Raw genomic sequence first — 15,594 nt, forward strand, 5'->3', positions numbered from 1 at the left:
TTATCTGGGGCTTCCTCCAGTCCCTCACCGCAGCTCCACTGTCAGCCAGTCTCCTGGGTTCCCCTCCACAGCAGTTGCTGACCTTGCAGGGTCGATAGCTTCTGCGCATGTGCGAGTGTGTGGACGGACCGCTTGTGGCTGCTCTCCTGTGGTCGGGAGTATTCTCCGCAGGCGCAGAAGTGCTATGCCTGTGCAGAATGCGCCCATACATGGGGCCATGAGTGGTGCATCTGAGCACTTAAACATTCACAAAAGCGTGACGGCCACTGCGGAGGAGACCCCAGGAGATTGAGAGCTGAGCTGCAGTGAGGGGCACATAGGCTTCTCTGGGCTGGAGGAAGCCCCAGGTAAGTAAAAATGCTATTAGGTTATTCAACTCATGTAGCCTTTAAATAGACTGAAACTGACAAAAGTAACTACTAGTGCCTGTCATTGTTTCATATTTATGTTACACCTCAGTCGATAGGCACCCTAGTGAGGGTATCCGTGTGCTAAGCTGATATGGCGCTGTAGTTCAGCAGCTCCCAAAGCGTAAGTAGAAGAGATCAGCAGCACCACGTAGATGTATTTAAGTTCTTTATCTTTATGCAATAAAGAACTTAAATACATCTACATGGTGCTGCTGATCTCTTCTACTTATTGTTTCATATTTAACAGAAATCAGACTGAAATGTTCTGTTGAAGAAAATATCTAAAGCAAACACCACCACAAATGAAAGTGTCGTGGACAATAATGATGCTTAAAGAGCATCAAATAAACTGTCCTTCTGTAAACCCCACATACCTATAAAAGTTTTTAGCCAGCAATAAATGAAAAAATGCTTTATTTATAAGCTTTTGCAACAGTTTGTGTCGGCGTCAGAACTAGAGCTGTACCATGTAGATAGGTTTCACTTCTCTATTCGCAGATAAATGATTTACTGTTTGCCCTGCTTACACACAGTTTTTCACAGATCGTATTAGAATAGGTGAGATATTTTTTTTAGCTACAGAGAAGGATCTGAAGAGAATGACCTGTACTTTTTCTTGTTCTTGGATGCTTCCCCCCCCCCCCCCCCCCATTCACAATGAAATGTTTCTGGCTGTAAACTCTTTATTTACTTTAGACTGCGAGGCAGAGAGTGAGACACAGGAACTCACAGAGCTGCAGCTGATGAGTTATTTACACACTATTGAAGCTGTTTTTCTGCTTTCTATCATTCTGAACATATTCCAGTCACAGTATTACTTCCAGTGAAGATTGTTTCTGTATGCTGGACACAGTTCTCCCTAGTAATGTCCACAGTGAAAACTGTTCTGTGTAAATGTCATATTTTCTTAACATAAAAAATGAAAAGATTTGTATTACTATTTGCTAGTACCGTATATACTCGCATACAAGCCGACTTTTTGACCCCCAAAAAGGGGGCCAAAAGTTGGGGGGTCGGCTTGTATGCGAGTCTTGGGTGGTCTTGATCCGCGGCGCCCCCCGCCCGCCCGCTCGCTCGCTCCCTCCCTCCGCGGCCGCCGCTGCTATTACTTGTTCAGCCGGCGGCCGCTTCCTCAACTCCGGGTGCCTCTCGCTCTGCTCTCCATGTCTCCATCACGCGTATTCTTCGTGTATCACTGCTGCTGTGACGAGGCAGGAGAGAGCGGTTCCCCTGGTAACGGCGATGACGCCGTTACCAGGGGAACCGCTCTCTCCTGCCTCGTCACAGCAGCAGCGTCGGGCGCGCTGCTGGGATACACTACGCGTGATGGAGACATGGAGAGCAGAGCGAGAGGGGCACCCGGAGTAGAGGAAGCGGCCGCCAGCTGAACAGGTAATAGCAGCGGCGGCCGCGGGGGGGGGGAGGGGGGATCGCTATACTGAGCACTATACTAGCTAAACTGGGGCACTTTACTAGCTATACTGAGCACTATACTAGCTAAACTGGGGCACTTTACTAGCTATACTGAGCACTATACTAGCAATACTGAGCACTATACTAGCAATACTGAGCACTATACTAGCTATACTGAGCACTATACTAGCTATACTGAGCACTATACTAGCTATACTGAGCACTATACTAGCTATACTGAGCACTATACTAGCTATACTGAGCACTATACTAGCTATACTGAGCACTATACTAGCTATACTGAGCACTATACTAGCTATACTGAGCACTATACTGGGGCACTATACTAGCTAAACTGGGGCACTTTACTAGCTAAACTGGGGCACTATACTAGCTATACTGAGCATTATACTAGCTATACTGAGCACTATACTAGCAATACTGGGCACTATACTAGCTAAACTGGGGCACTATACTAGCTAAACTGGGGCACTTTACTAGCTAAACTGGGGCACTTTACTAGCTAAACTGGGGCACTATACTAGCTAAACTGGGGCACTTTACTAGCTAAACTGGGGCACTATACTAGCTATACTGAGCATTATACTAGCTATACTGAGCACTATACTAGCTATACTGAGCACTATACTAGCTAAACTGGGGCACTATACTAGCTAAACTGGGGCACTTTACTAGCTAAACTGGGGCACTATACTAGCTATACTGAGCATTATACTAGCTATACTGAGCACTATACTAGCAATACTGGGCACTATACTAGCTAAACTGGGCACTATACTGAGCACTATACTAGCTAAACTGGGGCACTTTACTAGCTAAACTGGGGCACTATACTAGCTATACTGAGCATTATACTAGCTATACTGAGCACTATACTAGCAATACTGGGCACTATACTAGCTAAACTGGGGCACTATACTAGCTAAACTGGGGCACTATACTAGCTAAACTGGGGCACTTTACTAGCTAAACTGGGGCACTATACTAGCTAAACTGGGGCACTTTACTAGCTAAACTGGGGCACTATACTAGCTATACTGAGCATTATACTAGCTATACTGAGCACTATACTAGCTATACTGAGCACTATACTAGCTAAACTGGGGCACTATACTAGCTAAACTGGGGCACTTTACTAGCTAAACTGGGGCACTATACTAGCTATACTGAGCATTATACTAGCTATACTGAGCACTATACTAGCAATACTGGGCACTATACTAGCGATACTGGGCACTATACTGAGCACTATACTAGCTATACTGGGCACTATACTAGCTATACTGGGACACACTCTGGGAATAAGGCGGCCAGCATTTCCTACCCCCGGCTTATATGGGGGTCAATCATTTTTCCCTGTTTTGTCAGGGAAAAGTTGGGGGTCGGCTTATATGCGGGTCGGCTTATATGCGAGTATATACGGTAATTACTGGAAATACATGTGGCATTTAGAATTTTAGTTAACTTTGATAGTTGTCCTGGCAAACTGGCTACCTACTGCTGGGACCCTAACTAGCTGCTAACCTATCCAGGGTGCAGTTAAGCCAGCCTAACTATACTGGGGGCACTTCCCAAGCTAATCTATACTGAGTGCACCTAAGCCTGTCTATATTACTGGGGGCACCTACCTAGCTAAGCTATACTGAGTGCACCTAAGCCTAACTATACTGGGGACACCTACCTAGCTAATCTATACTGAGTGCACCTAATTCTGTCTATACTGGGGGCACCTACCTAGCTAAGCTATACTGTAACAATGTGTGGTGTTTGGTGCAGTATCACCAATAATGCTGATATATCCGATTATGTGGCGATCTGCGGAATCGCCAATAATGCGGATATTTATTTGTAACTCTGGATACCGGGTATAACGACAGTGGAAAACCCACCACACTGATATCTTTAAGAGGACTGGCTACCTCTAAAAGAGAAACGCAGTGTGTGCGATTCTGCGACTAGATGACGTAACGCTAGAATCGCATTCCCCAGCAGCAATGATATACTGGGGAACCACTGAGACCTCCGCAAGGAGGGATTCAGCAGAATAAACCCTTTAGTGGGAGAACCACTAAAGGGGGCAAAGTCAGACGGAAACGGTTTGGTAACAAACTGGCTGCGAGGTACCGAATCGTGAAACAGAGAGCAGAGTCAGAAATCTAGCCAAGGTCAGTAACGGAAATCAGATCGGCGGAGGTACAAAGTCAGAAAGCCGAACTCGTAGTGAAATAGACAAGCAGAGGTTCGGCAACGGGAGATCAGAAAATGGCACAGATAACAATAGTGCTTGCGAATATATTGGCAAAACCAATATATGTCGCAGATCAGGAAAATAACAAATCTGACTGTTGTGGGCTAGTTACGGCAAGCCGCACTTGGCCCACGATGGTACTGACTGTCAGATCACTATCTGGCTGACTATTAGATCAACTGACTGGCTGACTATAACAGAGATCAGGTTACATACAAATATACAATAATCAGGAAAGCTACAAAGACTGACTGATGAGAGACAGGAGCCTTGCTCCAGCTAGGACTGTCTCTCTCGGATCTAGCTAAGGTCTGAGGGCTATCACAAAGTAACGCTTACTGCAGACAACTTGCAACTGACAGAATGCCTGCTTTTATACTGTGCTGGGCTCAACCAGCCCGCCCAGCCAATCAGCCAATCACAACACAGTTCAAGGACCTTGCAGCACAGCTCAAGGACCTTACTGCTGGTCAGCTGACTCTCCTTCTAAGAGTATAAAAGGCTTTATTGCACACCCGCGCAGCCCCTACGGGGTCCAGACTGGATTGAGGATAGCGTTGGTGTGTGGCAGGCCCTGAGGCCTGTGAGGGAAGAACCGGACCACAGCCTCGACGTAAAGTACGCCGAGAGGCCTGTGACCGAACGGTGGATCGCAACGCCGATGCGGATGTTTCTCCGCGTTCCGCATGCGACCATGTGGTGGATGGTGCCGCTGATGTGGACGCGGACAAACCTCCGTGTTCCGCTTGCTGAATGCGGTCAGGCCGCCGTCTTATGACAGTACCCCCCCTTCCAGGCGTGGCCTCCGGACATGCCTCTCCAGGTTTCCCGGGATGTGACTCATGAAACTTCTTTCTTATCTCTTTGGCATGCAGATCTCGAAGGGGAACCCATAATCTTTCCTCTGGTCCATACCCCTTCCAGTGTACCAGATACTGAACTTTATTGCGTACAATGCGAGAATCCAGGATATCCTGAACCTCATACTCCAGTTCCCCATCGACCACCACAGGAGAAGGGGGAGCCGAGTCTACCCTAACAGCAGGTTTCAATAGGGAGACATGGTATGTCTTGCCACATCTCAGACTGGCAGGTAGTTTCACCCTGTATGTCACATCATTAATCTTTCTTTCCACAGGGAAAGGCCCAATAAACCGGGGACCCAGTTTTGCCGATGGCTGTCTGAGAGAGAGATATGTTTGGTGGATACCCAAACAAAATCCCCCAAAGTTCCATTTAATGGAACGTCTCTTGTCCGCATACTTTTTCTGGATCTTAAAGGCCTTATTCAGATTGTACCTGACATTCTCCCAAATTTTCTTGAAGGCTCCTTGCCACTCCTGGAGAGCCGGAAGAGGTGACTCCCTGACTGGAAGCGACGAGAATTTGGGTGATCTACCGTAAACGACCTGAAATGGAGAATACCCGGAAGATGTGTTCCTGAGATTATTGTGAGCGAATTCAGCAAATGGCAAGAATTTCACCCACAGATGTTGCGCCTCCGCCACGTAACATCTCAAGAATTGTTCAAGGGATTGGTTGATTCTCTCTGTCTGCCCATTGGTCTGGGGATGGTAGCCAGACGAAAAAGACAGAGAGATGCCCAAATCTTTGCAAAAGGACCTCCAGAATTTAGATACAAACTGTACCCCTCGGTCTGAAACCACATCCACAGGAATTCCATGAAGCTTAAAGATGTTATGCACAAATAGTTCTGCCAAATCCTGAGCAGACGGCAACCCGGGCAGAGCAACAAAATGTGCCATCTTACTGAACCTGTCAGTTACGACCCAGATGACGGTCTTACCGTCAGATTCAGGCAGTTCACCCACAAAGTCCATGGAGATGTGGGACCATGGAGCCTGTGGAGAAGGCAGGGGTTGGAGAGACCCGGCTGGAGCCTTCCTGGAGGATTTGCACCTGGCACAGACAGAACAGGACTTGACAAACTCCTCACAGTCGGACATGAAAGAAGGCCACCAGACAGCCCTACTCAACAGTTCCTGAGTACGGGCAATGCCCGGGTGTCCCACATTCTTGTGTTCATGAAACATACGTAGCACTTGCCCTCGGAAGTGGATGGGAACATACAGGAGACCCTCGGGTTTCCCCTTAGGAACATTAGCCTGACATGCCGAAAGCACCTTGGAAAGATCTCCGAGATCTCAGTAGCTGCCAGAAAGTACTTTTCAGGGAGGATATTAGTGGGAGTAGCAGATGGGGCAGACTCAGGCTCAAAGCACCTAGACAAGGCATCAGCCTTAACGTTCTTGTCACCTGGCCTGTACGTTATCACAAAATCAAAACGAGAAAAGAAAAGCGCCCATCTGGCCTGTTTGGGCGTTAACCTCTTAGCTTTCTCGATGTATTCGAGGTTTTTGTGATCTGTATACACTGTAAAAGGGAACTCTGCCCCTTCCAACCAATGGCGCCACTCCTCCAGTGCCAGTTTGATGGCCAACAGCTCTCGATTCCCCACATCATAATTTTTCTCCGCGGGCGCAAACCTCCTTTAGAAGTATGCACACGGATGGACCTTACCATCCGGGCCAAAAGCCTGCGATAAAACTGCGCCGACTTCTACATCGGACGCATCCACCTCCACAATGAAGGGGCGGGTGACGTCAGGATGATGCAAGATGGGAGCGGAACAGAAGGCTGCTTTCAACAACTCAAAGGCCTTAACTGCTTCAGATGGCCAGTTACTAGCATCAGCCCCCTTTCTTGTCAACTGAGTCATAGGGGCCACCACCGAAGAGTACCCCTTAATGAACCTCCTGTAATAGTTGGCGAATCCCAAAAACCTCTGCAGTGCCTTGAGGCCTGAAGGCTGTGGCCATTCCAGGACTGCTGCGACCTTACTAGGATCCATTGCCAACCCAGATGTGGAGATAATGTATCCCAGAAAGGCTACCTCCCTGACTTCGAAAATACATTTCTCCAACTTGGCGTATAATTGGTTCTCACGTAGTTTTTGTAGGACAAACTTAACATGCTGCCTATGCTGCTGCAAGTCTTTCGAAAAAATTAAAATGTCGTCAAGATAAACCACTAAGAATCTGCCTGATACATCTCTAAAGATATCATTGACGAACTCCTGAAAGACCGCCGGGGCATTGCATAACCCGAAGGGCATGACAAGGTACTCATAGTGACCGTCAGGGGTATTAAATGCGGTCTTCCACTCGTCGCCTTCTCGGATACGAATAAGGTTATATGCCCCCCTCAGATCCAACTTGGAAAAAACACAGGCATCAGTAATCTGTGAGAATAGATCGTCGATGAGTGGGAGAGGGTAACGGTTTTTGATGGTGATCTTGTTAAGTTGTCTATAATCTATACACGGGCGAAGACCACCGTCTTTCTTCTTAACAAAGAAGAACCCCGCTCCCGCAGGGGACTTGGAAGGACGGATAAAGCCCTTCTCCAAGTTCTCCCTGATATAATCCTTCATCGCGATCTTCTCGGGACCAGAAAGATTGTACAACCGTCCCCGAGGGGGCATAGTACCTGGTCTCAGCTCAACAGGACAGTCATAGGGTCTATGGGGAGGCAACCTGTCCGCAGACCGGGCACAAAACACGTCACTGAATTCAGAATACTGAGGTGGAACCCCTTCAACGTGAACCTCAGAGGAACAGACTGATACAGACCCTAAACAATTCTCCTGACAATAGTGTGACCATGCAGACAGTTGTCTCTCCCTCCAATTTATCTGGGGAGAATGCTTCCTCAGCCAAGGGAGACCCAGGATGACTGACGAGGTGGCCATCTTTAAAACAAAGAACTGAATGTTTTCTGTGTGAAGAACCCCAATCTGGAGGGTGAGAAATGGAGTTTGACAAAGAAGTGACTTGTCTTGCAGTGGGGAGTCATCGATTGCGGTGACATAGATATGCTTCTGAATGGGGAGAATGGGGATATTGAACCTCAAAGCTAGATCACGATCTATGAAATTGGCGGCGGAGCCCGAGTCGATGAATGCAGACGTGTGACAAACTTGATTCTCCCATTGAAGGGAACAAGGCAGCAAGATCTTACTGTGATATGGAGGTAGGGTTTGCTCGCTTAGGGCGGTACCTCCAACCAGCCCTAAGCGGACAAGTTTCCCGCCCTCTTGCTGCACTTCTGCACTCGGTGACCCTTCTCCCCACAGTATAGGCATAGTCCCTCCTTCATTCTCCTAGCTCTCTCAGACCCTGTCAGATGGCCATGCCCCAATTGCATCGGTTCCTCCTCTGAGACCTCAGGAGGACTAACCGCATGGGACACCCTGGCGAGTGCTAAAGATCTGCCCTTCTTATGATAACGAATACGTCTATCAATTTTAATGGACAGTGTTATGGCCTCATCTAAACTTTTCGGTTCAGGGTGGCTTATGATGACATCAGAGATGGAATCAGATAACCCATTCATATACGTGTCTAATAGTGTGAATTGATCCCACCTCACTGAGACTGCCCACTTCCTGAACTCTGCCGCATACTCCTCAACCATGCGACTACCTTGTTTAAGTTCCCTGAGCTTGCGCTCGGCTGTGCCGGCGATGTCGGGATCATCGTAGATAATGGCCATCGCTTTAAAGAATTCAGACACCGATGACAAGGCAGTATGACCATCGGGAAGGCTAAATGCCCAGGTCTGGGAATCTCCCTGTAAGAGGGTCCTAATCAGAGTAACCCTCTGTGCCTCTGAACCGGACGACACAGGTTTCATCTGGAAATATGCTAAACAGCGATTTCTAAAGTTACTAAAGTCGGCCCGTGAGCCAGAAAATTTTTCCGGAAGGGGCATCTTGGGCTCGACTGTGTGAGGGGAAGGTTGAACCACTGGTGGAGACAGGGCATTAATTCTCTCTGTAAGCTGGGAGATCTGAGCTTGCTGTAAGGTCACAGTTTTGGACAGTTCTCCAATAGTGGCTGACAGCATATTCAATCGTTCCACCAGACCTTCCATATTCATAAATGTGGTCTGCAGTACTGTAACAATGTGTGGTGTTTGGTGCACACTCAGAGTATTCAGATTGTTGGTGATCCGCAGTATCACCAATAATGCTGATATATCCGATTATGTGGCGATCTGCGGAATCGCCAATAATGCGGATATTTATTTGTAACTCTGGATACCGGGTATAACGACAGTGGAAAACCCACCACACTGATATCTTTAAGAGGACTGGCTACCTCTAAAAGAGAAACGCAGTGTGTGCGATTCTGCGACTAGATGACGTAACGCTAGAATCGCATTCCCCAGCAGCAATGATATACTGGGGAACCACTGAGACCTCCGCAAGGAGGGATTCAGCAGAATAAACCCTTTAGTGGGAGAACCACTAAAGGAGGCAAAGTCAGACGGAAACGGTTCGGTAACAAACTGGCTGCGAGGTACCGAATCGTGAAACAGAGAGCAGAGTCAGAAATCTAGCCAAGGTCAGTAACGGAAATCAGATAGGCGGAGGTACAAAGTCAGAAAGCCGAACTCGTAGTGAAATAGACAAGCAGAGGTTCGGCAACGGGAGATCAGAAAATGGCACAGATAACAATAGTGCTTGCGAATATATTGGCAAAACCAATATATGTTGCAGATCAGGAAAATAACAAATCTGACTGTTGTGGGCTAGTTACGGCAAGCCGCACTTGGCCCATGATGGTACTGACTGTCAGATCACTATCTGGCTGACTATTAGATCAACTGACTGGCTGACTATAACAGAGATCAGGTTACATACAAATATACAATAATCAGGAAAACAACAAAGACTGATGAGAGACAGGAGCCTTGCTCCAGCTAGGACTGTCTCTCTCGGATCTAGCTAAGGTCTGAGGGCTATCACAAAGTAACGCTTACTGCAGACAACTTGCAACTGACAGAATGCCTGCTTTTATACTGTGCTGGGCTCAACCAGCCCGCCCAGCCAATCAGCCAATCACAACACAGTTCAAGGACCTTGCAGCACAGCTCAAGGACCTTACTGAGGTCAGCTGACCAGCTGGTCAGCTGACTCTCCTTCTAAGAGTATAAAAGGCTTTATTGCACACGCGCGCAGCCCCTACGGGGTCCAGACTGGATTGAGGATAGCGTTGGTGTGTGGCAGGCCCTGTGGCCTGTGAGGGAAGAACCGGACCACAGCCTCGACGTAAAGTACGCCGAGAGGCCTGTGACCGAACGGTGGATCGCAACGCCGATGCGGATGTTTCTCCGCGTTCCGCATGCGACCATGTGGTGGATGGTGCCGCTGATGCGGACGCGGACAAACCTCCGCGTTCCGCTTGCTGAATGCGGTCAGGCCGCCGTCTTATGACATATACTGAGTGCACCTAAGCTTAACTATACTGGGGACACCTACCTAGCTAACCTATACTGAGTGCACCTAAGCCTGTCTATACTGGGGACACCTACCTAGCTAACCTATACTGAGTACACCTAAGCCTAACTATACTGGGGACACCTACCTAGCTAACCTATACTGAGTGCACCTAAGCCTAACTATACTGGGGACACCTACCTAGCTAACCTATACTGAGTGCACCTAAGCTTAACTATACTGGGGACACCTACCTAGCTAACCTATACTGAGTGCACCTAAGCCTAACTATACTGGGGACACCTACCTAGCTAACCTATACTGAGTGCACCTAAGCCTGTCTATACTGGGGGCATCTACCTAGCTAACATATACTCGGGGCACCTACCTGGCTATACTATATCTATCTATACTGGAGGCACCTATACCTGCCTTCCTATACAGGGGTACCTACCTATACTGAGGATGTTTTTTTTTCTTCCCCACAGCGGTTAGAGAATGTGGTGCAAATAGCTGGGTGGTGCTGTGCGATAACTCCAAATGGGTGGGGGGGGGGGGGGGGGGGGAAATATGAATGTTGGCCCTTGACCTAGTCTAAGTTTTTCATTTCGGCCCTCCGTCTATTTGAGTTTGACACCCCTGCTCTAGACTGTATGTTTCAGTTCCTTCCATAGATATTCAGTAAGATTTAAATTAAGTCTCATCGAAAGCCATTTCGGAATAGTCCAATCATTTTGTGTTCTAACCATTTGTGGGTGCATTTACGGTAGCTATGTGTTTGGGTCATTATCTGGTTAAACAGTCTATGACCTGCACACTTTCTGACGCTGGGCAGTACATTTGTTTCCACTGTCTCATAGTAGAGATATTTTTCCTTGCACATATTCAAGGCACCGCATCCCAAAACATAACAGACTCCCCCATGTTTGACAGTTTAAAAGTTTCATTTTTACTGTAGACATAGAGCTGATGTAACATGCCAGATAGTTCTAGTTGTGTTTCACCTGTCCAAAGGACATTGTTCAGGTTTGCATAACTCATTCACATAAGAATTCATGCAACAGGATTTGCAAGACAGGACAGACAGGATTAGTCCAGAACATATGCAATGGTATTCACATGACTCTGAACACATACAGGATACAGATTCCAGGCAAGACAAGGCTAGGTAGGACACAGAATTCAGAATACATCCAACCGAGATGCATCAAAGCAGGGCAAGGCAAGATAGTATCTAGGAGCTGAATACCGAGCTGTCGGCAGAGTAAGACAGGACTGCCAATGCAACAGTAGAGATTTCAGGAAACAGGGCTGTGGAGTCTGTACAAAAATTATCCGACTCCAACTCGTCAGTTTAGGAAACCACCTACTCCAACAATGACTCAAGGTAACCAAAATTGCTCCGACTCCTCGACTCTGACTCCTTAGTCTAATTCTTACCAGGGTTGTTGACTTAGTACAAAAATCACCCGACTCCGACTCCTCGGTTTATGAAACCTCCGACTCCAGGTACCCAAAATTGATCCGACTCCTTGACTCCGACTCCAACTCCTTCTCCACAGCCCTGTCAGGAAGAACCACACATATTGCCAAATAAAAGTTGCAGACAGAGACAGATCTAGGGATCGTTACATATATTATTTTATTAGGGTGAAACCCTTGTTAATCAAGGGGAGCAGTGCTGGAGGAACAATAGACAATCTTAACAACCAAATCAGGACCACATTTGCATTGCCTCAACTAACTTATTGGTATCAATATAGCTTAACCACTTCAGGTTCCGGGGTTTTTACCCCTAAAGATTCCTGACAATTTTGGCTGTGCCACTATTGATACAACAATAACTTTTTATTACCTTTGCCATCAAACTGATACATTGGTTTTTTATTTTTTTTTTTTTTTTTTCAGAACAAACTAGACTTTCTTCCGGTAATTTTTTTTCCCCAAGTATTCTTTAATTTCAAAGATTTATTAATTTTCACATGACAAGTACCATAATTGTAAAACACTTCAAAATACATTACTTGGCTCGTCCCAGTTAAAATGATACCATGCCATACCATACATTCCATATTTCATCACTAGCATGTAGCGTTTATTTATCGATAGCCTGTGCATCTGTAGCAATTGCATGCAATCACTAGGGCACACAGTTTTGGGACCCCAGAACCGTATATGTATTTTTGATGCATCTATATAGCATTGGGTCCCGAGCTGTTGCCCTAGTGATCTCATCCTATCGCTACAGGTGGCAGCCATTATAGGCATCCATGAATCTTAACAGCAAGTATAGGAGACACAGGGGGTTTATTAGTCTGGTAGGGGTTAAACCTTAAAAAAAAAATTATAATGGGCTCACTGTCTCTTTAAAAAACCCTTTTTTCCCCCACCTAACTTTGTGAATGATTGCTGGTAGTAGCAATCATTCACTATCAGAAGAGTACATATGCACAACGGGGGTGCACGCTTGCACAAGCGACGGAGGCATGCACATGTGGGGCACGCGAATGGCGGCATTCTGCACTGGACGTACCTCGTACGTCTAGGAACACAGAGAGGCACAGATCTGGACATACGAGGTACGCGCAAAAACGTTAAGAGATTAAACTTTTTTCCCCAGTTTAGGTTCACTTTAAATCACCTGGGGCTTCAACCGGCCCCCTGCAGCCACCCTGAGCCCACATCAGGACAAACCAGTGCTCCTGTCCCCCGCAGTGACTCAATTTCATTTTTGGCAACTGAGCCAGTTGATGGCCACTATGCCTGCGTAGCCCTGGTCGAGGGCATGCGCATCCTTGCCGGTAGTTTGACTGTCTTTCTTTTTGCCTTTTCAGAGGTTCATCTTGACCCATGCAGGACGTGGTGTCCAACAGCAGATTGCCAAACAGTTTGCCAGATTAAGGCTGACAGTTCTGCAGCACCAGTATGTGTGGAGTGCCACGTTTGCCTTATAAAATTTTGTTCTGCCTGCAAAAAGAATTGGCATCCAGAACACTTGTGCCAAGAAAACCAGCCTGTAGCAGTACAACCTGAAAAAGGGTAACTTGTATTTTGTTTCTAGTCTTATTGTCATGTTCATGTTAAAGGCAGATGAATAAAGTTTGAGCTTAAACATTTTTAAAGGATTTCAGATGTCAAAATAATAAGAGAAATGGGGGGAGGAGCCATATACTGTTACCTGTCCTGATGCCTGTCGCTCCCTCCGTTCGCCTTTCTGCCCCCGCATTATAGCTATAAGCCCTCCGAATCCTCTTCTAGGTCGCTGGAGTTGGGCTGCACAGACGTTGGCCGTTATGCGCATGCGCAGAGAACTCCCGGCTACGGGCAGCTGCTGTAGGCAGTGCCTGTGCAGTAAAGCCAGACTACTGCGACCTGGGAAGAAGGTTCCAGGGGGATTCTAGCTATAATGTGGGAGCAGAAAGGAGAACGGGGGGAGCATCAGGCATCAGGACAGGTGATAGTATATGCCTGCTTCCCCCCCCCCCCCCCCCCCCTCTCTTATTATTTTGACATGTGGTCTCCTTTAAGAAAACATTCCAGGGAACACACACATGCACATAAATCAGTCTATGGACTCTTGCACACTACATGCGATTCCGATGTTTTTTAATCTGCTCTGATTTTGGATTCCGATTAAAAAACGTACTGCATGCTGCTAAGATTTTTAATCAGAATCCAAAGTCGGATGTATAAAAAAATCTGAATCGCATGTAGTGTGCAAGAGGCCTGTGATCTTCAGGGAGCAAGAAACTGCACTACTCACACCATTATATAAATGGGCTGCACTTAATATCTCCCATTAGTGCAACCAAATACAGCTTGCATTCAAGTTGTTTTTGTCATTCCTAGAGTTCCAGTTTGTTGTGAGTGTTTGAGTGCAGAGGGTTAGTGATTCTTAGCTGACAGTGTAGAACAGAAGAACTCTTTATGGCCAATAAGGGAAAATACTGAATTAGAAAAACATTTTTTGGCCTAAATAATATTTGCATTTACTTCTGCAGGTACTATTTGAATTTTGTATTACAGTGTAGAAAAATGGTTTTAAAACTAAAAGTGACATTTAAAAAAAAAAAAAAAAAACTAATAATTTATGACCACCTCGTAGCTGAACAAGTTTGGTAGATCTGACATGAACTCTAATCTGGACACAGAATTGCTTGTCCAAGGAGCTTTGGAGCTAGAATGGAAGAGCAGCATTTTAGTCTGTCATTTTGTACATATGGAAAGTACCATACATACGCATGAAAAAGGCACCCTCCCCCCACTTTTGGCCTAAAAAATAAGGCCAATGCAGTGACCCACTGATAGTCACAATAATATGCTTACAATATCATGCTCAGTGTCCAGCAAAATTGTAATTAGCAGTAGCACATAAAGTTTTTTAAATTTTATTTTGATAATGTGATATCGTTTTAGTGAGAATATGTGCTGTACTTTTGCCAATGTGACCTGACCTGCAATTTCAACACTTTTTGAACTCTTTGCATCTGCATTAATTCACTTGAACCAAAATTAAGGAGTTGTGGGTAAACCTCAAAGGATTATCCAGTTAAAGGGTCTTTTTCCACTACACGCAAATTCGCAATGTGAATTTTTGCATCCAAAATGCAACACATGTTTGTGAATGGAGCTATTTCCATTCAATGTAAATTTCTGGACGCGGTGCGATGCGGTAAAAATTTATGGTATGCTGCATTTTTTCGCCTTCCATGGCAATCTGGATGCGAGTCACGGGTAATGTAAGTCATTGGGGCCACATATATTTGTGTTACAAACGCGGAAATTCGCATTCCAAATGCAAATGTACCCAGCATGCACAGCGTCATTACCTTGCCTTCTGCACAGGAAAGGCCTACACAGGAAGTTAATTAATGCTAATGAGTTGCAGGGCATGTGATGTTGCTAGGCAGTTTTAAAATCACAACGCGATTTTCACGTGAAAATGGGCATAAAAACGCATTAGCGTTTACGGATGCGATACGCTATGCGTGCTAGTTGAAATAGGCCCAGAAATTGACTATTTGATCAAAGTGATGCTTATTGGCTGTGAAATACAGAGATATGCAGGTAGTCCCCTACTTACAAACCGGTCACGTCCCAGGAGATTGTTTGTAATCTTAATTTGTTTGTAAATTGTCATGTGTTATGCATAAGGAAATGTGGATACATTATTTTTTTTTGTACTTTTGTGCTTTTAA

The 15,594-nt window shown here is 46.1% G+C and overlaps 1 protein-coding gene across 1 annotated transcript in view; it reads left to right on the forward strand.

The window, feature by feature from the left end:
* RNF144B (ring finger protein 144B) overlaps positions 1–15,594 on the forward strand; it is a 106,243-nt gene that overhangs the window by 58,992 nt on the left and 31,657 nt on the right. Inside the window, exon 5 of the mRNA XM_068236962.1 lies at positions 13,231–13,435. Within this exon, the coding sequence (XP_068093063.1) occupies positions 13,231–13,435 (205 nt within the window). The remainder of the gene's footprint in view (positions 1–13,230; positions 13,436–15,594) is intronic.

This window comes from Hyperolius riggenbachi, chromosome 5 (genome assembly GCF_040937935.1).
Source record: "Hyperolius riggenbachi isolate aHypRig1 chromosome 5, aHypRig1.pri, whole genome shotgun sequence".
In the NCBI taxonomy this organism is placed as follows: domain Eukaryota; kingdom Metazoa; phylum Chordata; class Amphibia; order Anura; family Hyperoliidae; genus Hyperolius; species Hyperolius riggenbachi.